This window comes from Gorilla gorilla, chromosome 3 (assembly GCF_029281585.2).
Source record: "Gorilla gorilla gorilla isolate KB3781 chromosome 3, NHGRI_mGorGor1-v2.1_pri, whole genome shotgun sequence".
Taxonomy (NCBI): domain Eukaryota; kingdom Metazoa; phylum Chordata; class Mammalia; order Primates; family Hominidae; genus Gorilla; species Gorilla gorilla.
Genome location: NC_073227.2, coordinates 111,070,850 through 111,095,153, shown reverse-complemented (window position 1 = coordinate 111,095,153; position 24,304 = coordinate 111,070,850). Strand labels below are relative to the sequence as shown.

The 24,304-nt window shown below is 35.9% G+C and overlaps 1 protein-coding gene across 9 annotated transcripts in view; it reads right to left on the bottom strand.

The window, feature by feature from the left end:
• The window catches only part of CCSER1 (coiled-coil serine rich protein 1), a 1,457,637-nt gene that overhangs the window by 805,124 nt on the left and 628,209 nt on the right, over positions 1 to 24,304 (bottom strand). The window contains exon 8 of one of the 9 annotated variants that reach the window (XM_019026064.4): positions 14,461 to 14,791. The exons of the other annotated variants lie outside the window; for them this stretch is intronic. Coding sequence (XP_018881609.2) covers positions 14,768 to 14,791 — 24 coding nt within the window. The 3' untranslated portion in view covers positions 14,461 to 14,767. Of the gene's footprint in view, positions 1 to 14,460; positions 14,792 to 24,304 lie in introns of those variants that run through there. 9 annotated transcript variants of the gene reach the window in all.

Here is a 24,304-nt window from a genome sequence, read left to right as displayed (position 1 = left end):
TCTGCCTCAGTCTCCCGAGTAGTTGGGATTACAGGCGCCCGCCACCACGCCTAGCTAAGTTGTATTTTTAGTAGAGACGGGGTTTCACCATGTGGCCAGGCTGGTCTCGAACTCCTGACCTTGTGATCAGCCCACCTTCTGCCTCCCAAAGTGCTGGGATTACAGGTGTGAGCCACCACACCCAGCCAGAAATCAGTAACATTTCTATACACCAATAAAAGTCAAGCTGAGAGCCAAATCAGGAATGCAATCCAATTTACAGTTGCCACACACACACAAAAATATACTTAGAAATACAGCTAACAAGGGAAGTGAAAGACCTCTACAAAGAGAACTACAAAATGCTTCTTGAAGAAATCACAGATGTCACAAACAAATGGGAAAATATTCCATGCTCATAGATAGGAATAATTAATATCATTAAAATAGCCATAGTGCCCAAAGCAATTTACTGATTCAATGCTATTCCTATTAATCTACCATTGACATTCTTCACAGAACCAGAAAATGCTATTTTAAAATTCAAATGGAACAACGAAAAAAAAGAAAGCCTGAATATCAAAGGCAATTGTAAGCAAAAAGAACAAAGCTGGAGGCATCAAGCTACCCAACTTCAAACTATGATACGGGCTACAGTAACCAAAACAGCATGGTACTGGTATAAAACAGACACTTAGACCAATGGAACAAAACAGAGAACCCAGTAATAAGGCCACACAGCTACAAATATATGATCTTCAACAACCCTGACAAAAACAAGCAATGGTGAAAGGATTCCTTATTCAATAAATGGTGCTGGGATAACTGGATAGCTATATGCAGAAGATTGAAGCTGGACCTCTTCCTTACATCATATACAAAAATCTACTCAAGATGGATTAAAGACTTAAATGTAAAACTCAAAACTATAAAAGCCATGGAAGACAACTTAGGCAATACCATTCAGGACATAGGCATGGGCAAATATTTCATTATGAAAACACCAAAAGCAATTACAACAAAAGCAAAAATGGACAAATGGCATCTAATTAAACAAAAGACCTTCTGCATAGTAAAAGAAAGTATGAACAGAGTAAACAGACAACCTACAGAATGAGAGAATATTTTTGCAAACTATGCATCTGATAAAGGTCTAATACCCAGCATCTGTAAGGAACTAAAACAAACTTACAAGACAAAAACAACCCCATTAAAAAGTGTACAAAGGACATGAGCAGACACTTCTCAAAAAGAAGACATACATTCAGCCAACAATCATATCAAAAAAGCTCAACATCACTGATCATTAGAGAAATGCAAATCAAAACCACAATGAGACACCACCTCACAGAATGGTATGTGTTATTAAGAAGTCAAAAAATAACAGCTTCTGGCAAAGTTGCAGAGGACACGAAATGCTTATACGCTGTTGGTGGGAGTGTAAATTAGTTCAACCATTGTGGAAGACAGTGTGGTGATTCTTCAAAGACCTAAAAACAGAAATACCATTTGTCACAGCAATCCCATTCCTGGGTATATATTCAAACAAATATAAATCTATTATAAAGACACATGCACACATATGTTCATTGCAGCACTATTCACAATGGCAAAGACATGGAATCAACCTAAATGTCCATCAATGGCAGACTGGATAGAAAAAATGTGGTATATAAACATCATGAAATACCATGCAGCAATAGAAAAGAATAAGATTACGTCCTTTGCAGTAACATGGATGGAGGCCATTATCCTCAACAAAAAAGGAAAAGAAAACCAAATACTGCATGTTCTCACTTATAAGTGGGAGCTAAATGATAAGAACACATGGACACATAGTGGGGAACAACACACACTGGGGCCTATTGGAGGCTGCAGGGTGGGAGGAGGGAAAGGATCAGGAAAAATAACTAATGAATACTAGGCTTAATACCTGGGTGATAAAATAATCTGTACCATAAACGCCCATGACACAAGTTTACCTACATAACAAACCTGCACATGTATCCTTGAACTTAAATGAAAGTTAAATTTAAAAAAGAAAAAAAAAGTAAGAAATTATGTTTGAACATCGCTATGAACTTACTTTCTTGGTAGAAAAAAGGTATTCAAAGACATCAAACACATCTCCATTACCTTCTAGAAGTGTGTAACACAGTTTTTGTTTTGTTTTGTTTTTATTTTTTAAATGCTGTCTTGACCCAGTTTTGAGGCCTGGCCAGAGTCCAGTTATTACCCCTTCTTCATCAACTGAAACATCTGCACTCCAAACACTTCCCTTATCAGGCTCTCACACTCCAGGTACCAGCCCTATCAGCACTCCCCTTTACTCCATCCACCAGGCCAAGTACCGGGCAACTAGGGACAGCCCCTATTCCCCAGAGCCCTTGGAAGTATCTAAATTAGTCTAGCCACAGGAAATCTGTTCAACTAGGCATTGCCCATCTTGCCTGCCTGGCACAAGCTGCCACCCTCAGCTCCAGCTTGCTGCTATCCTGCCCCCACGTGCAACCTATTGCATGGTCCTACAGGGCAGCCTTCTTTCCTTTGAGCTGTAAGTAACAAAGAGTTCTGGCTTTTATCTGTCTGAGTGTCCATGTATTCTGTCACATCATCAAAAGAATCGCTAAATCTCACAGGACACAGTGCTGACAAGGGCTTGGCTATAGGTAGTAGGCACCCTTCTGCCATCCTCCTGGAAGAAAGAAGCTGAGCCATCTCTGGGGCCCTGTACATTTCAGACACAGGGAAAGGACAGCGTGAATAACATTGGGCAGTGCTTAGGAATACATATGCAGTTTTTAGATAAAAAAGAGAGAGTAAAGCCCTTCAGGTTTTATATGATAACAAAGGAGAGTAAAAACTAGAGAGAAAAGATTTTCCTAATACTGGCAGATCCTAAAATATACATAGTACCTTATTTTATGGGGTGCTGAATTGTGACAATGAAAAAGAATACAAAAATAAGTAATGCTTCAGAAATGTTTCATGGACTCGAGCATCAATATAAAATTTCCAAGACAAAAAAAAGCAGAGATGTCAACATTGTGCTGTGCAGGAATTACAAATAATATGACTCACCTTAAACACTGGTATCAGGGATTCTGCAAAGTCAAAAAACTGAACTGCAAGAAGGCAATGAACATTAGCTGAAGCTACAGATTATAGTTACACAACATAAACCAATACTATATATGGGCATACCTCTGAGATACTGTGGGACTGGTTCAAGGCAACTGCAATAAAGTAAATATCACAATAAACTGTTTTATTTTGATGAACTTTTGGGTTTCCCAGTGCATATAAAACTTACATTTAGCCTATACTTTAGCCTATTAAGTGTTCAATAGCATTACATCTTATAAACGTGTGTGTGTGTGTGTGTTTTTTTTTTTTTTGAGACAGAGTCTCGCTGTGTAGCCCAGGCTGCAGTGCAGTGGCGTGATCTCAGCTCACTACAAGCTCCACCTCCCAGGTTCAAGCCATTCTCCTGCCTCAGCCTCCCAAGTAGCTGGCTAATTTTTTGTATTTTTAGTAGAGATGGGGTTTCACTGTGTTAGCCAGGACGGTCTTGATCTCCTGACCTCGTGATCTGCCCGCCTTGGCCTCCCAAAGTGCTGGGATTACAGGTGTGAGCCACTGCACCCGGCTAAAAGTGTGTATCTTTATTTAAAAATATGTTATTAAAAATAATAATCATCTGAACCTTCAAAGAGTTGTACTCTTTCTGTTGGTGGAGGGTCTTGCCTCAATGTTGATGGCTGTTGACTGATCAGGGTGATGGTTATTGAAGGCTGGGGTGGCTGTGGCAATTTCTTAAAGTAAGAGAATGAAGTTTACCACATTTGTTGACTCTTCTTTCCACAAAAGATTACTCTGCAGCATGCAATGTTGTTTGATGGCATTTTACCCACTGCTGTGGTTTAGCTGTGTCCCCACCCAAATCTCATCTTGAATTGTAGTTCCCTTAATCCCCACATATCATGGGAAAGACCCAGTGGGAGGTAATCGAATCATTGGGACAGTTTCCCCCCATGGTATCCTCATGATAGTAAGTCCTCATGGGATTTCATGGTTTTATAAGGGGCATCCTCCTTCGCTCAACACTCATTCTCTTTCCTGCTGCCCTGTGAAGAGGTGCTTTCTGCCATGCCTGTAAGTTCCCTAAGCCCCCCAACAGCAATGCAGAACTGTGGATCAATTAAATCTCTTTTCTTTATAAATCACTCAATCTTGAGTACTTCTTCATAGCAGCATGAGAGCAGACTAATACAGTACAGTACATACATACTGCAGAGAGTGGGATGCTGCTATTAAGATACCTGAAAATGTGGCAGTGACTTTGGAACTGGGTAACAGGCAGAGGTCAGAACAGTTTGGAGGCCTCAGAAGAAGACAGGAAAATGTGGGAAAGCTTGGAATTTCCTAGAGACTTGGAGGGCTCAGAAGACAGGAGGATGTGGGAAAGTTTGAGACTTCCTAGAGACTTGTTGAATGACTTTGACCAAAATGCTGATAGTGATCTGGACAATGAAGTGCAAGCTGAAGTGGTCTCAGATGGAGATGAGAAACTTGTTGGGAAGTTCCAGTTTGTAGTAATTTGCCTCACAGCAAAAGAAAACAAACACATAGACCAAGGTGGTAGAGTCAGAGAAGGCATTCTGGGGCGGGGGGGAAATGTATCCAGAATCCCAATGGTCAGAAGGAATTAGTAAAAGATAAAAGAAAGCCAAGTATTTTCTAAGCAAAGGTAGGAACATTAAAATTCCTGGAGGCAAGAGTTTGGGGAACAAGTATTTTAGTATACTTATGTGGAGAGGTATACCTTGGCAAAGAGAAACCAGAAGAAACCAAATCATAGTCATTTATTCCATAACAACAAATTATGTTTTATTCAGAAGGCTATGGTATATCAATAATAAATTTTAATCATGGAAAATTATAATCATATTTAAATTTCTGCAGTTTACTCTGGGTACAGTATAAATTACTCCTGCAGTAGTTTGCTGAGGATAATATAAAGATAAGGCTGCATAGGACCAAGGCTAAAGACTGTTAAAAAGGTTATTTTAATAATTCACACAGAAATAATTAAGATTTAAACTAAGATGGGCTATGGAGGTGAATTTGAAAGCTACTTAGAAGATGGACTCTACAGATATGGGTGGAGTAGAGAGAGGCAAATGAGAAGGGAGAGTCAAGAATAACTTTATGTTTTGGCATGTATACTAGTGGAATGGAAGTACTGCTCACTCCTGTTGAGAGCCAATAAAATTTCTGGTGGAATTTTAAGGTAAAATATATAATGAGTTCAATTGAAATGTTCCTTATAAAATCCAGCCGAAGAAATATAGTAGGTGTGTTAGTCCATTTTCACACTGCTGATAAAGACATACTCAAGACTAGGAAGTAAAAGAAGTTTAATGGGCTTACAGTTCCACATGGCTGGGGAGGCCTCATAATCATGGTACAAGGCAAGGAGGAGCAAGTCACATCTTACGTGAATGGCAGCAGGCAAGAAGAAAGAGCTTGTGCAGGTGAACTCCCCTTTTTAAAACTGTCAGATTTCATGAGACTTATTCACTATTACAAGAACAGCACAGGAAAGATGTGCCCCCATGATTCAATTACCTCCCACCGAGTTCTTCCAAAGACATGTGGGAAGTGGGAATTATGGGAGTTACAATTCAAGATGAGATTTGGGTGGGGACAGAGCCAAACCATATCAGTAGACATTGGCTACGTGAGTATGAGCTCAGAAGAGAAATATCTGATCAGAAAATGGAGATTTGAGAATCACTAGGATATTCATGTAGTAGAAAATAAACAGTTGAAAAACAAAAAAGTGATTGTGAAGAAAAATGAAAACAAACAAAAGAGAAAAAACAAATTATGGTGTCACAATAGCTTTGGGAGCAAACAAATTTAAGAAGGAGAGTGAGATCAATTATGTTAGACATAACAGAGAGGAAATAAACTAAGACTGAATAGTTTTCACCAGGCTTATTAAAAAAGTAAGTCACTGTTGACATTATCAAAGCTGCTCTGGATGGTGTTTTGGAAGCAGAGTCCAGATTACAGAGAGTTCAGAAATAAACTGAAAGTAAAAAGTAGTGAGCTACCAACTACATAATTATCAGAAGCAAGCTTCTTTCAATAAACTTGTGAACAGAATAGTTGTTAACAAGATTGAGATGGTGTGTGTGTGTGTATGTGTTAGATAGAAAAGCTTAATCAAGTTTAAACACTGATGAAAATGATCCAGTGATTTAAAAATACCGGGGAAAGAGGAATGTCTGGGGGAGGAAAATCTTTCGGGTGTTAAGAAAGAATGAGATTCAGTACATAACTAGGCAGAGAACTATCTGTAAACCAAGGAAATAAACTAATCTTTTATTGACAGTGAGTCAATGATAAAGGATCCCCTTTCTAATGAACTTTAACTATGTAATTGATTGTTAATGATTGAATTGTTTCTCCCCGGCCCCCTGTCCAATTCCTATGTTGAAGTCCTAACTCCTGGTAAGTCAGGATATATTATCTGGAAATAAGGTCTTTGCAGACATCATTAGTTAAAAAGAGAAAATACTGGAGGGAAGTGAGCCTTTTTACAATGACTAGTTTCCTTATTAAAAAGGGGAAATTTGGACACAAAGGACACCTACAGGGAACCACCATGTGAAGACTGGAGTTATGCCATCACAAACCAAGGAACTACCAGATACCAGGCTTGAGGTCCAGAACAGATCCTTCCCTAGCACCTTTAAAGGGTGCTTGGTCCTACCAACACCTTCATCTCAGAATTCTAGCCTCTAGAACTGTGACAATATATTTCCATTGTCTAAGCCACTCAGTTTGTTTGTAGTACTTTTTTTGACAGCCTTAGGAAACTAATACATAGACACACCCATAATTTTCAATGGCTACACTTTATAGATCATATATAAGTAATTGAGTTGATATCTGATTTTTCAATAACTGATAAATGAACAAAGAAAAAGAAGAATGGATGTAAAAAAATAGAGTACATAACCCATGATCATTTTCTACCTTAGTCTTTCACCTCAAAGCTCTCCAAGTGCTTATTCTTATTTCTAACATAGGATAATATTAGAAATTGATGGGCTTATCAGCATTTCTAATATAATAGTAATAGGTTTTTTTATTTCTTTAAGTTATAAAAATAAAGTACCCTTATCTGTGCATATTTTAGTCACAACTTGATTCATAAGCAGCTGCCTACTTAAGTCAGTGTATGTAGCAGTAGTTTAACCTTCACACTATACTCATCTAATCATTCAAATAAACTGCAAAACTTACTGTGGTGGACCCTACTTCTTGTAGACAGTTGAGCGGCCACCAACCACATTTAGGAAGCATCACCACTTTCTAGTCAAAATATCTAGACAATGCCAGTCAAAATGCCAGTCAAAATGTCTAGACAATCTCATCAAGGTCAAGGTCACTTTGACCTCTAATCAGTACATGATGAAGTTCATGGAGACATAAAATTGTTCAAATTCCTTTTCACACATAATCAAGTTGTAAGAGAAGTATCACCTCCAGACATGGGAAAAAATTTGAATAAATGCCCTGCTACACATACTCCATCTCCATTCCATCTGTGCCTTATTAATTAAAAGAAAACATCTTTGAAGACTGAAAACTAGAGGCTACATGACAGATACCCAGCATTGTAATGTCTCAATGTTGAAAGCAACCTAAGTAAACAACAATTAAAAATTGTTATTCAATGATAGTAAATGTATTCACTGAAAATTATGCATTAAAAAAAATAGTCACAAAGTTGTAGTGTTATGATTGAATATATATTGGTTTTCATCCACAGTTCCTGGCTCATAACTCCGTGGCCTCTGCTACAGTCTTTTGTTATAATGGGTGCATTAGATCTCAGGGAAAGGCCTCAGGAAACAGAATCTCTCTCCTTTCTTTCTTGGGGCAGGACTGTAATCTTCCCCTGCTTTTCTAATTGTGTTAAGTCCTTCCCCTGAGAGGGTCCCACCTCATATCCTGGAGGAAGGAATGCTTCCATAAAAATCCAAGAGAACTAAGTTCGAAGAGCTTTAGGATATCTGAATGAAGGTGTAGAGTTCCTAGAAGGAGGCGTGCCCAGGGTGGGCAAGGAAGCTCTGTGTCCCTTCCCCCATACCTCACTCTATGTTCACTTCATCTGTATCCTTTGGAATATTCTTTATAATAAACTGGTAAATTAAATTAGTGATTCCCTGAGTTCTGTGAGCCACTCCAGAAAGTTAATCCAACACAAAAAGGGGGTTATAGAAACCTCAGCTTGAAGCTGGTCACTCAGATGTTCAGAGGGCCAGACTTGCAACTGATGTCTGAAGAGGACTCTTGGGGAATGAGCCCCCAATCTATTGGATCTGACAGTATCTTCAGGAAGATAGCATCAGAATTGCATTAGAGGACACCCAGCTGGTGTCTGCTGCTCTGTGTGGGGAACCCTCCCACCATACAGACACATTTGGTCACAGATGTCTTCATTGTTGATCGCTGTGGTATGAGAGTAGAGGAAAAACAGAGAGATTTTCTGTACACAAAAGTCCATGTGGTAAATGGAAAATACACTTTGTTTGTAAATGGAATTTTAAATGAAAAACCTGAAAATATGCAAAATTATGACAATTATTTTACTAGAGTTTTAGATTTATGTGTGATATAATTTTTTTAATTTCTAAACTTTGAGTAAAATGATTACAGTATTAAAGGCTCTAAGTACTAGAAAAAATACATTATCTGGGAAATAAAATATTTATTAAGAGATATTTAGTAATCATATAACCTATTGGAACCATGTTATAGTTTCTGAGTAATACTGTGTTCCAAAGAAAATATTCAGACCAAAAAAGAAAATTCACAACAACTGAAGATCTTCATTTGTATATCTTGAACATCATTATTAGAACACATAGTTCACCACAGTAGTTTCTAATATTGCCCTTTTCTCCTCTATCAGTTTCCTTGAATCACTTCAGTTGCGCTTCCACGTGCCCTACAGAACATTGCTTAGGAGCCATCGTCTTTCTATCTGCCCAGCTTTCCTTTTGATTCTACATTATGAAAGCCCTTGAGAAAGTATCTGACAAAGAAGAATCCCCCTCAGCCCCACTCAGACTGTAGCTACGGAGTAAAAGAATTGAAGTCGACCTGGCCAGAAATTTGTTTTAGAGAATAGGGAGAAGGTAAAGTTTGGAAACAATTTTACATAAGTACCTCTCAGCTCCACAAAATGCAAACTATATGAGTATTTGCTACATAACAGATGTTGATGAAAAAGCCTAAATAACAAGCAATTGCAGAAAAAAATGGCATTTGTTAATCCTTTGGATATTAATAACACTTTACAAGTAGAAAAGCAATACACATTTTGTTCATTAAGTTAAAAAATACAGCCACAGTTCAAAAAGATGTTACTGTAAATCTACTAAAATGTTAACATTGTAAAAAAAATTTGACAACTTATTAAAACATACAAATTAAACGCATAGTTTTAATTGGCATTGGATTGAGATTTACTTAGAAACTAACATTTCATAAAGGTAAATGGTACCTTATTTCTGTCAATAATTGTCAAATTATTTTGCTCGAACATAGAAACTGTATTTTTCAGAACTTGTCACATTGAGAGATTTGCACTTTAATGGTATTACATTATCTTGAAAGTAACAGACTTTTCTATTCACTTTGATTATCAATGTAAATATGATTCCTGTTCTTCCATTGCCACTTGAACTTTATCCAGCTGCACAACATCTAGCATCTTCAAAAGAGAGCCAGTCAAGTCACAGGATTATAACATAATAACAAGAAAACTATATACAGTTGACCCTTAATGTACATACAGGTTTGGGCTGGGCGTGGTGGCTCATGCCTGTAATTTGGGAGGTGAAGGAGGGTGGATTGCTTGAGCCCAGGAGTTCCAGACCAGCCTGGACAACATGGTGAAACCCCATCTCCATAAAAAAATACAAAAATTAGCTGGGCATGGTGGTACATCCCTGCAGTCCCATATACTTGGGAGGCTGAGGTGGGAGGATCCCTTGAGCCCTGGAGGCAGAGGTTGCAGTGAGCTGAGATCATGCCACTGCACTCCAGCTTAAGTGAGAGAGTGAGACTCCATCTCAAAAATAATAATATACAGGTTTGAACTGTGTAGATCCACTTATAAGTGAATATTCTTCTGCCTCTTCCACCCCTGAGAAAGCAAGGCCAACCCTTCATCTTCCTGTTCCTCCTCAGCCCACTCAATGTGATGAGGATGAAGATAAAGATGCTTATGATAATCTACTTCCACTTAATGAATAATATATATTTTCTCTTTCTTATGATTTCCTTAAAAACATTTTCTTTTCTCTAGCTTACTTTAATACAGTATATAATACATAAACAAAATACATGTTAATCAACAGTGTTTATGTTATCAGTAAGACTTCTAGTCAACAGTAGACTGTTAGCAGTTAAGGTTGAGGGGGATCAAAAGTTATATATGGATTTCCAACTGCATGGGGGTTGGTGCCTCTATCTCCCTTGTTGTTCAAGGGTCAAATGTAGTGAAATATATGGATACTAAGGTATATGCATAACAAACTAGATAGGTAGTTTTCAGTAGGGTGTGGAAGTAAATTTTTTCTAAATCATCTGGGAAGCATTTCAAAGATTTATAGTCCCCTCCCACTCCTTCTCATTCCACAGCTCCAGGCTTATCAAAACCAACTAGAGATGTGAATTAGAACACATCATTTTCATCCTTGTAACCTCACTTTTGGAACACACTGTTATTGAAAATCAGTTGAATAAAGGAATGATTACCAAAATATATAAAATCAGCATATGCATTTATGATAACTGGTATGCTGTTTGTTATTATAATCACAGTGTGCTATAAATTGTCTTCATATAGAGAACACTTTCCATTATCCAGGATGATGGGGAAAAGACAGGTTTTTCAAGAATTATTCAGCTAGTCATGTGCATATGAAATGAGGAACAGTATGGGCAAGGTTGAGCACTTCTTCACTCAGAATGCTACTATATAAGGAAAGTCCTCTAATTTGGAGTAACTTTTAGCTTATTTACCCTCTCCTATTTATCTCAGTCTTTAAACTGGCTTAATATTTTACCTTTCAATAAATAAATGTAATGACAACAAATAGCAACAAAAATTCTGTGATTCTGACTACTATTCCTGACTCTCATTCTTGTATTAATGAGTTTTTTTTCTTTTTTTTTCTAAGTTGCAGCGTGTGCTTTCCAGCTCTCTCAGCTATAATTCACTTATTATACTGGAGTCCTGTTGATGTGGTGTTAAAAAGTTGGGGAGGGAAAACATTCTATAATCTTACAATTACAGCTGGTCTTAAGTGGGCCTGTATGCCTGGGCTGTGTTCTTCATAAGTCTTTCTTAGTGTATTAAATTGGCACATATTATAAAATTAACCATCACAGTTTTATTTCTTCTGTGTAATGTGAACAGAAAGGTTAGAGAGGCCTGGAATTGAGTAAGAATTCTTTCTCCTTGGTGAGATAAATATTTGACTGGTAAAATTTTTTCTCCTTGGAAGAGGCTTATGTATGGAGAATTCTCTAGGCATATTTCAGATGGTTACTTTTCCCCATCCCTGACAAAGACAAAAGGTGCTTTTTTTTTAGTTCCTTACCGTAAGAACCTGATGGGATCCCGAGACTTGAGAGTCATCAAAGTGTGCGGAATTCCCTAAGAATGTGATCCCCAGGAGTTTCTTACTCTCAAGCTAGTCCACACTCAGCATTCAGTCAGATCTCATCGGAATTACCATTTAAGTGTCCCTACCAGTTTATGGTTTCAGTGACTTCTGCTGCAGTTAAACGGATCTTAGCTGCTTTTCTCTATAATCGCCTGCCTTTCTAGATTTGGGAGTAGCAGTTAGTTTTATGTCCTAATTTATCTGATGAGCCCAAGAAATATTGTTGACTTTCAGTTTGTTCAACTTTTTCTTATTTTAAGGAATAAATAAGCTTGGAAGGAGTAATGCCTTCCAAGCTTTTTAGCTTTTAGAGAAGAAACCAGAAATCCCCCAGCCTGGCCAATATGGTGAAACCCCATCTCTACTAAAAATAGAAAAATTAGCCAGGCATGGTGGCCTATGACCGTAATCCTAGTTACTCGGGAGGCTGAGGCAGGAGAATTACTGGAACCAGGGAGGCAGAGGTTACAGTGTTGCAGTGAGCCAAAATTGCACCACTGCACTCCAGCCTGCGCGGCAGAGCGAGACTCCGTCTCAAAACGCACTTCGGGAGGCCGAGGAGGGGGGATCTCGATCATAGGAGATCGAGACCATCCTGGCTAACATGGTGAAACCCCATCTCTACTAAAAACAGAAAAATTAGCCAGGCGTGATGGCTGGCGCCTGTAGTCCCAGCTACTCGGAAGGCTGAAGCAGGAGAATGGCGTGAACCAGGGAGGTGGAGCTTGCAGTGAGCCAAGATTGCACCACTGCACTCCAGTCTGGGCGACAGGGCTAGACTGTCTCAAAAAAAAAAAAAAAAAAAAAGAAAAAGAAAAAAAAGAAATCCCTGTCCTTGACTTCTCACCTTCTCCCAACATTCCATATCCAGCTGACAAACAATCCCCTTTTTCACCGAAAATTATTTTAATTCATTCATTTCCTTCAATTCCCATTGCCACTGCCTTTATATCTGGTTAGAAATATTCATAACTGCTTTCCCTGCCTTTGTTTCAACACCCACTAAAAAAGCCTTAATAGAGTTTTTTTAATATATTTCTTCACTTCCCTATTAACGATAAGATCTGAGGATAGAAGTCATATTTTGTCATTGTACGTCTCAAATCATCTAGTCCAATAATTTTTCACAGAGAAGGAGTTCAATAAATATTAATTGAATGAATGAATGAATGTGTGAGTGATCTACTGTCTTCTAATTAGGCTGAAATTTGAAGTTAAAATTGATTTTTATTTCCTTAGATTAGTCTACAAATTCCTTAAGGAAAAATATTTTTTGCCCACAAATATATTCCATCTATGACCCAAGAAGACGCCTCCTGGTGGTATTCTAATTAACTATTCAGTGAAGGCCCACCAGGAAATATGCAATATAATCAAGACTGGATTTTTTCTTATCCTGGACAATTAATCCTTGAATACTCAAGAAAGTGTTTATCAGGAAATAATTTTACTGCCTTTCACAGTACTAAATCTATTTAGGAAAATACTTTATAATAGAAATGTTCTTCATTTTATTTTTGTTCCTATATCAGACATTTAATACACTGCGTTCATATTCAACAGTCTCTTCAATACGATTTTATCTTTTTTTGTAAGGTACATCACAATCATTATTACTGTCTTTCATAAATAAACTGAAATAGAAAATACAAATAGAAAAGATAAGTGACTTGCTCAAGGCAAACATAAAAGTTATCAAAAAAGCCAAAATAAAAGATAATATTTCAGTAACAAAAGACAGGATTTCATACTTGCAAACAATGGCTATATAAAACTGGGAAAATTGCAGAAATTTTTATTGTCCCTAATATCTAAAGCCAAGATTGCTTAATACATGTAAAGCTACTTTCAAGAGAACACAGAAAAAAAGTATTAAAAACACCTTATTGTTTTCAATCTTATAAGGAAAGTCACAACAATTTAACTCATTTATGTATTTCATATTTTATCAAAAAAAAGTTTTTCAAGTTTAACATCTAATCAAATAAGAGAAGATTGCACACTCAGTTCCATGGGCTTTATGTCCATCATTTCACTAAATTCGATTTTAAAGAAATGCCATGAGTTAGGTTAGTATTACAGAGATTTTATGGGACAGGGGCTCAAAGCCCCAGTAACCAGGATTCCACAGATACAGTACAAAAGAGGTTTGCACATTCATATTTGATGAATCACTATTTTTTGAGCTCAGCACAGTGTCTGTTTCCGTAGAGAATAAAAGTGTTATGGCGCATACTCTTTCTATTCCAGATTCTGAGTGATATAGTTTGGAAATTTGTCTCTGCTCAAATCTCATGCCGAGTTGTGATCCCCAGTGCTGGAGGTGGGGCTTGGTGGGAGGTGTTTGGATCATGAGGGTGGATCCCTCATGGCTGGGTGCTGTCTTCCGGATAGTGAGTTCTTGTGAGATCTGGTAATTTAAAATTACGTGGCACCTCCCAGCCACCCTTCCTTGTTCTTGTTCCTGTTCTCACCATGCAATGTGCCTGCTTCCCTTTGCCTTCCGCCACGATTGGAAGCTTCCTGAGGCCTCCCCAGAAGCACTTGCTACTATGCTTCCTGTACAGTCTGCAGAACTGTGGGCCAATTATACCCCTTTTCTTATAAATCACCTAGTCTCAGGTATTTCTTTATAGCCATGCAAGAACAGCCTAATACACTGAGAGCTTATGGTCTCTAAAATATCACGCATATATAGAAATATTGATACTTTAGTCAATTTAGTTTACCTTTACAAACCATTTTAATAAAGTAAAAAGGGAGTATTCTTGGAGCAAGGAGGCCTCCTGACCGTTTGTCTTGCTTACAGAGCCTCCTTAGTTCATTATTATTTTAAGAGAATCATTTGAATGAATATAATTATATAGAAAAGCCTACTGCACTTTGCCTATTTCTTTTCCTTTCAGACTAGAGAACTGGATGGAAAAAGTCTTTACTCTTTCCTTTCATCTTCAACTTTTGAATAAGTCATGGTGGATCATCTAGGCCTCCTGAACCCCAATCTTCAATTGATGTTAGTCAGGTTTTCAGAATTCCCTAGGGTATGTGGTCTGTAAAAACAATAAAAATAAATAACAGTCCTTATACTTCTACCAACTCAGCATTTTGCTTGAATTATTTTGGAGATCATCAATGAAACTTAAATGTTCTTAAAGATAATTTAGATGGGAAACGTAAAAGGACACCAACGTTTAGACTTACTTTTTTAGGATTCTGGTCTATCTCCTTTTTGGAAAACAAGAGCATACGAGTTAAAGATCAAACTTGTCCACACTGAGAAGTAAATAAGCGAGGCTTCCCTAATCCAACAGATGATTACCCTAACTGCCTAACAGGAACTCAGGGAGGGTCAAGTCCTGAGGGCATCTATATCAGTGAGGGTTCTTTTGACAGTAAATAAAAAGATACCTACTTATAAGTGGCTGAAATAGAACCTATATGTATTATCTTATATAACAAGATGACTAGAGGTAACTGGTTCCAGGCTGGGTTAATTCAGCAGCACAAGAATTATTTAAAGAATAATTTAAATCATCAAAGGCCCACATATCATATATTTTATTTTCACCCATCTGCACAGGATTGGCGTTGGTTTTCAGATTTGATTCTTCAGAGTTGTTGGAAGGCAAATACAGATCCAAAAAGCATGTTCTCAGTCAACTGTATTTAATAGGGGGAAAGACATTTTCTCCTCACAAGTATCCTTTTCATCCAGTTTTTTCCTCTGGTCCATTGGCCAGGACTGGGTCACATGTCTAAGCCGTAGCTTCAAAAAAAATCAGGTATTTTTCAGCTCGTGGGCTCAGTGTCAAGGAAGAATGTCTGTGTGGGGAGGGGATCACCAAGGTGACTGCTACAGAATCTGAAATTGTAAGGATACATGCATAACCCATGAGGAACGTCTGGTGTGAGCTTGAACTCATAACACACATTACTTTAACTTTCATTCAGTAAAGCATTTAGGAATAAGTGAATGTTAAATGCTAACCATTGGGAAAAGAAAGAGCTGAGAATGCAGCAGCACATAAAATGGTGCTAGGGACAGATTCAAATTGCACAAGACGCAGATTTTTTTTTTAAAGTATGATGAGTGTTATGTAAGATAATTATTAGATTCCAGGAAAACCTAGCCCAGTCTTTTTTGAAGAAGTAATGTATACCTTGAAATAAGAAGCATGACTAAGATTTTACCACAGAAAAAGAGGAAGAAAACACCTGAATATGTAAAAGAGAACACAGAAATTTCAAAGAAATAAAAGATATTTAGTATAGATGAAATATCAAAGCACAATTGGATTGAATGGCACTTGAAATACTGGAAAATAAGTCATATCATTTGTGCTTCTTAGACTTTATCTTAAGAATACAGAGAATGAATGAAGCAGTAAAGGGTTTTTAACAGGGATATGACATAATATTTGCATAAATCTGAAAGGAAGATCCATTGAGGGAAATAAGACGAGTAGTTAAGGTTGGAAGAGAGGAAGTGAGAATACCAACTAGGATTAGAAGAAGGAGATAAAGTATATTTAACTAGGATGATAGTAGTGGCCCTGAATTACAGATTTGATCCTAAGTACTCTGGGAAAATGCTCAAATACTGTCTGAAGCAATTTTTACCAAGTTATCAACACATCTGGTTTTGAAATAAATCATAGTAAATTAATTCAATATGGTTTAATGTTAGAGTTAATAAAGAGTTTTTTTTTTAAGTCAACCAACAATCTCTATCCCTTATCTCTAAGGAATTGGGAATCTTGAGGGATGCAGGGTGCCTTCTAGTTTAAACATGGTATCCCATATGTAGTTCATTTGCTTCACTGCAAAAAAATGTTCGCTCCACAAGCACATGGCAAGATGTAGAAAAAAATGTGTAATCTCTGAAGTGTTGGTTTGCAGAATGATATATTTTTTTAAAAAAATATGTTAGTGTATGGGTTTCTTTTTGTGTGTTTTTTTTTAAGAAATGCATTCCCAATAAGATACTGCCATTTAATGGAAAACTTATTTACAATAAATTTTGCTTCTTAGATATTTTCATAGCAAGGCTTACTTGCAGTCATCCAACAGGAGATACATCTATCCATGCACTCATGCACATTCTATTTTCAAATTAATCTTCTCCAGTAAATTTTTTGAGTGCTTGAATTCCATTTCTTTCTATTTAGGGAGTTGTGAATACAAGGATAGAGTTTAAATCTTCTTCCTATCATAGTCTTCCAATTGCCACTGATGTGTAAAATACAGACTCAACAAATTAGCTTTGTTAGTCCTAAATTTTCTACTACTTGCAATCACAGCTTTAAGCAGCACAGTGTTCAAGATAATATAATCTGAGTTATTTGGTTACAGGCAAAAATAGTGGTTATGTTTTTGAGAGAACTCCAGGAAAAGAGTCTAGGAAATGTATTCAGTCTTGAGTCTTTTATTTCCCCAGATATTAAACCAAATGAATAAGAAAACATTTTTTTTTTGAAAAGGAACACTATGACAAACAAGATCAACAAATATTTATTTGGTTTTAACTGTATGCCAGGCACTCTGAACATATTATCAAATTTAGCCCTTAAAATTGCCCTGAGTTAGGAACTTGTATTTTGTGATTAAGCATTGAGACATTAATGCTTTAGATGTGTAAACATTTTACCTAATCTCCCAGAACTCTTCAGCAATAGTTGGACTGTTTGGCTTTAATTTCTAGCTATTTCAATATGACGTTATATTGCCTCATAACACATGTACAATACGCTGAAAATTCTTGGTGGTTTTAAAGTAGTTAATACAACAATCCTGCTGGCTATATACAATAGATATTAATATCTATATTGTACAGATAATAAAACTGAAACTGAGAAAGTTAAATACATTTTTCAAAGTCACACAGTTAAGTATATAGATGGAGATAAGTGATGGCATATTCATTTGAACCTGTACATTCTGACATGAAAGCACAGTTTTCTAGTATTCATGAAAGCACAGTTTTCAAATTATCCATGATTAATAACTGATGATCAGAAGAAAACTAAGTCAAGGAGAAAAATAGGAAGTACTAAGTGTGAGGTCTTAAAGTCCAACAAGTTATGCTTACAGGCTTTTTTTTTTTTTTTTTTTTTGAGATGGAGTCACTCTGTAGCCCAGGCTGGAGTACGATGGCACTACCTCAGCTTACAGCAACCTCTGTCTCCCAGGTTCAAGCGATTCTCCTGCCTCAGCCCCCCAAGTAGCTGGGATTACAGGCGCCCACCACCACGCCTGGCTGATTTTTGTATTTTTAGTAGAGATGAGGTTTCACCATGTTGGCTGGACTGGTCTTGAACTCTTGACCCTCAGGTGATCCACCCGCCTCAACCTCCCAAAGTGCTGGGACTACAGGCATGAGCCACCGCTCCCGGCACTTAGAGGCATTTTTAATTTGTCTGTTTTATAGCACAGATTCATTGATTAATTAATCATTCATACGAATTTCAACAAACACCTTCTGAGTGCCTATCTTGTGCCAGATACTGCAAATATAATGTTGAAAGATATAAGCTTATGGTTGAGAATGGAGAGGATGAAGTTAACTAAGGATTACTGGGGATGGTGAGATAGGAAACAATAAGAGAGAGAAATGCATAGAGTATTGGGTACTTACAGAATTTTTAAAACTTTGTCATTTACCAGCTGTTTGACCTTTCTCAAATTGCTCAAATCTCTTGGCACTTTAGTTTCCTCATTTGTAAAATGGGGAAAATATTAGTGCTTATTTAATAAGGTTGTTGTAAACATTAACCTATATGGTGAACACTAACATGTGTTAATACATGTAAAGAATTTAGGAGTGCCTGACTTCCAAGCATTTAACAAATATTAGTTGTTAAGCATTAAACAAATGTTGGATATTATGATGATAAGTCATGTTTCCTATTAACATTAAAGTCTATTACCAAAGTTTATTCAATAGATAGCTAGCTTATAATAGGTGACATTAATTAAGTCTACTAATTGGAGCAAGACTTTCTCAAATAAGGATTTGTGTTCAAAACAAGGTCAGTTTGAGCTGTGAACATTTTCTTAAGACTTTTGTGTAATCTTCTATTATCTTTGAGGTAACTTTCAAGAAATTTTCTTCTTTTAACCGAAAGACTTAAATTCAAAATTATTCTGTTCAGCAACACATCTCCCTTGTCTTTTAGTAACTATGAGGTGATCTACCTGCTTTGTCAAAACAAAAAGTAAGATTTGCCAGTGTATTACAGACTTACAGCACAAAACTTACCTCCTTGATTTCAGGAGAATTGAATTGGAATTTAAAAGAGGAATTGCATTACCTCATACAGTACAATTGTTTTACTGTTGTATCCAAGAATTATTGAAAACATAAAATTTACTATCTGGTACTTTCCATATTTGGGGATACACTGCTCTAGCCTAACCCCCTCATTTTATAAAGAAAGATGCATTACATGCTGTGTAAGCTGCTGTCTCAAGGCCGTACAACTAGATGATGGAGAAGCCTTTGCCAAAGTCAGGCCTCCTAATTGTTCATAGCACAGAACCAACTCTCCTTCACACACATGGCAACTAGATAGTTGATTCTAGATTGGGAGACATTTTCCTCAGTGAAAGGCTAAGGAAAAACCTCTACCTATCAAAGTGGTCAGATTTTTAAATATCTGTTTTACAAAATAAAATCCTCTGTGCCAAATATCCAATCTCTTACTCCACAAAGAATATGAAATATTAGCTAAAAATTTATAAATGTGGATAACAATTTTGAACATGATCATTCCATAAGTGAAAAATGTACCTTCCTATTTACGATTAACCCATTATCATTATTCTGCATTAATTGTGAAATCTACATATTTATAAGTCACTTCTAAGGAAAGAAGTCCATACATATGGCACAGTAGTAATCAGCTTTAGAACAGAAACTGCTGCATTTAAAAAACATCAACTTACAATGAAGATAAAACAAAATTCCCCTTAAAGTGATCTTTTCTTACTATTCACATTTGTAGTTCAAAAATCGTCTCTCCATGTTTTACATTTTACAACCTTATCTCTTTTACTGTAAAACTGTTTCTAGAACAATACGTCTATGTTACCAAACTATCTGTAACTAAATGGAATAATAATTTGTTACATTGTTTGTTCAGGCACCTCACAAAGCTGGAGAAGAGTTAACAAAAGAATAATTATTATTATGCTTTGACATCTTAAGAAGATACTCCAGCCCTCTGTGGAGAGAAAACAGGCTATGTTTTTATCACTTGATCTCAAGTACTCAATTCATGATTCTCATACGATCTATATAGGAGGATATGTGAGAGGGTTAATTCAATTGTAATCTTTGAGGTGGTGAAGAGCCATTTTGTTACAATAAATCATTTTTTTCCTTTGTTAAATCAATTATAGGAGAACTCAAATAGAAAAGGATCTTGTCAATAAATAATCTGAGCAGAGTTTAGACGCTACACATTTCATTTACAACATTGATTAGCAATTTGTAATTTTTTAACTTAAATCCTTAAGTCTGATTTCATGATAGCTGTCCATTTTTAAGGCTGAGGATTGTACTCTTACCTACAGGTCCTATTAGTGGTCTTTTTGGAATAAGAACGGATGAGATTAATGAGCTTATTATAATTCATTAGGAAGTGTTGTGTGGATGACTGCCTACTTTAATTAGTTTTATTACTGTAGGAAATTGTTTCGTATGCCAGGCTCATCACCAAGCATGCCTGGAAAACATTACAGCAGTAATCAGAGTTGATATTATGTACCTTTCATTAGACAGTATGGCTAACGGCACTTAATAATGAACAAGGATGGTATTAAAAAGATGGACATGACACAATCTAGCAAAAAAGGGATTTATAAGATCAATTCTTAGTGAAGAAGGTGCAAAGTACAGTACTTTAAAATACTGTTGTGGCATACAGGTACTAGGCTCATAATTATGGCAAACAGTTTAAATATGTCAAGTTTATTCAATAAATCTCAATGCAAATTTTCTATGACTCATTATATTATCATGAAAATGTTAGTAACTAACTCTTCTAATAGTGTAAGGCTTCAGATAGCATTTCTTAACCATCACTATCCCCAAAGAATAATACACCGACAGATAATTTTGAGCAAAGAGAAAAATCAAGTCACAATCCTAAGGAATCAAATCTAAACATAAAATATATTTCATATTAGAGGTAAATGAAGAAAGTATAAATCAATTTCACAGGAATTTACCATGCTGTTTTCCTAAACTCTGATTAATACAAAAAATATTTTTAATGCTTCTAATATTATTCTTTTAACCTGAGGTCAAAATGTAACCTTATAGTTATTTTGTAATTAAATTTCTGGCCTTAAATAAGTACTGAGAGTACAATCTCATAGACTAACTAGAAATTAAATAAAAATGATGTGCCCTTATATCTCACTCCCAAGGCACTTACAGTATTTACAACTTACCAACTTTTATTTTATCGTATCTTATGTAGTGTTTAGCCAGCACAATTCTCATTTCATTGATCAAAAAATGAATGTCATTGCATTTTTATATCTATTGACAGCATGCTGAAGTTTCTGAATACCCGATCTAACGTCTCCTTTTATGAATATGTTCTTTCAATATTTAAAGTTCTTCTTCTAAATATGTGAGCTATTACCTCAAGACATTCTAATTTCTCTTCTGTTATTACAGAAATAATGTTATTGTAATTTTGGATGGGAGCTACAATTTCTGGGCTCTCCCATTTTGTTTTTACTAGAAATATTCTAATTACAAAGCATTACAGTTCAATAAACTATCATTAAGCCACTAGTGCAGAAAATACCAACACCTGGTTTTCCATTCAATATAGATGTAATTTAGGGTGGATAAAGTCTAATCTTAAAAAATACTGGAGAGGAGGTGGGAAGGTATTTGAAGGTAGCTTTTTATTCCTGAGTAGTCTTATTAAACAAAATAATCACAAACCTAACCATCATCACTAACAATAATAGCTAACACAAAGCACCTCAGTTCCAAACCCCATCAAGTATTTTTAGTGTCCTAAAGGAAGTTGCTTGCCTAAGGTTCCCTAGCAGTCTTCAAAGTTACATTGTAAAATTCTGATGTGTCGATTCATCTTTCAAGGCTGCCATTCAAAAAGCATTATAAAGTCAAACAATAGAGATGATGTGAATTAAGGTAAGGGCAATCAGTAGTATTACAAATGTCTGCCCATTCTATATTCATTTTTGAGACAGAGTTTCGCTCTTGTTGCCCAGGCTGAAGTGCAAAGGCATGATCTCGGCTAACCGCAACCTCCATCTCCTGGGTTCAAGCAATGCTCCTTCCTCAGCCCCCTGAGTAGCTAGGATTACAGGCATGCACCACCATGCCTGGCTAATTTTGTATTTTTAGTAGACATGGGGTTTCTCCACGTTGGTCAGGCTGGTCTCAAACTCCCAACCTCAGGTGATCCGCCCGCCTTGGCCTCCCAAAGTGCTAGGATTACAGGCATAAGCCACCATGCCTGGCCTCTACATTCATTTTTAAACATTGCTCTTTACTCTTTTTGGAATATATTTCATTTTGTGTACAACACAGATTATTCATTAGAGTAAAATAGGATATAAAAACTTAGGAGGAAAAACAATATTTTTTCCTTCTGGGACATAAAAGGTAAGGATTGTCACAAGAAAAGACACATAATAGATAATATCATTTTTTGACACAATAAGAAAAGCCTATTTTTCTTTAAGAGGAAATCAATTTTAACAGACAAGTCACAGTAGTTCTGCCAGGATGTACTTCAGATTAGAGAATGATTTGAGGCTTCATTTTATCTGCTACAACAGAACTCAAATGTTTGAATTCTACAATAACTTAAGCCCATGCATGGAAACATTTCCAAGTATGAAAGGAGTCTGGTGATTGACTGATATATTATAAGAAACTTATAATTCCTTGTCAGTTTTTCGAATCACACTGAAATATTTGCATTTTGTTCCAGTAGTGACTGTAAGTTATACCTGACATTTTCTGTGAGAAATTTTATCTGTTAGAATATATGGAACAGTAATCAATAAATAATGAGTATATATTTATTATGTCTCTCACTCATCACCTCTCAAAAACTGGTCTCAATTTTTATAATATATAGTAATTAACCTGAAGTTTGTCATATATTTTCTCTCAGACGTTTATGACATGATTGTCATAATATATGGATTCAAACACAAAACTCTAATCATATTATTCCCTATCTCAGTAAAACATTATCTTTGAATAACAATATGATAGGAACTTCTCTAAGAAATAAGGGAGTGTGTTTATAATTTGATATTTTATGTATATCTTACATGCTTTCTGAAAAATCATTTCCTTTTTTATTGAATAACACAAATGTTAGTGGCTTTCTTGCCTTAGATCAAATTTTCTCAGGGTGAAAAGTCACTATAGAACTAAAGCTGGTTATATGAGGAGAATTGTATAATTTCCTGTTTTAGTCTGGCAGTACCTGGGATTTAAACAAAGATCAAAACTTGAGTATCCATATAGACAAAATTTATACTGGCTATATGTTTTAGCTCCTACCAAGTGCCAGTGGTAATGACACCTAAGAATTACTGCATGAAACAAATTTAAGTCAAAATATTGTAGAAATAGTAACAGGAAACCAGAGGATACACCACACAAAGCTGTGTTTAAGAAGAAAAACAAGTAGTATCCATTGAGGTTCAAAAAGAAAGCCAATTTCCCACGCCAATATCAAGATCTATGAAATAGCTTCAAAACTGAAAATTTCCAAATTAAGCCACCTCATGCATTATGGCTCAATATAAAATATTTTAAAGTTGTTTGTAATAAAAATAGTATCTCACTTTTTACAAAAATATGCATTTTTTTCTTTTCTTTTTTTTTTGTTTTTAGTGCCCGGCATTTTCTAAATAAAATCATTTTATTTGGTAAAAGGGTTTTAACGTTATACCTTTCTAGCTAACAGAAAAGAAATAGTGGGATGTACAAATAGTAGATATTTATATCTACCAATTCAAGTATAAATCTATAAGGTGATATAAATGGGTCAACACATTTTAAGAACATCTATTTCTGAATTTGAAAAAGTGGTCCCTCAATAATATTGTCTAAAAAAAGATAATTATCTAATAAATTCAATAAATCAAACTAACAATCTTAGAATCATATATTTTATAAGCAAAGTATCATTAGAAATGAAAAATAATATTTCATATTTTATTTCGAATGAAGGGATATTTCATTATAAAGATAAAAGCCACAGAAGGTTAATTATAACTTATGTAAATATTAGCAGAGTATAGGCACTTTAAAATCATAGCTATATAAAAGGTTGAATAGCCAACAATGCATTAAATTCCATAGCTATATTTATGATAGCAAAAGCAATCCCATGCAAACAGATATTCTGTACTTGGAGGATAATCATGAGTTCCTGAATAATTAAAAAACTACTCACCTCTAGTAATTTTTTTCTTGTGAAACAAATTAAAAATCACAACATTTTTTCTTCCAACTTAGGTGATAGATTTCCTTTGCATTATTGTTAAAA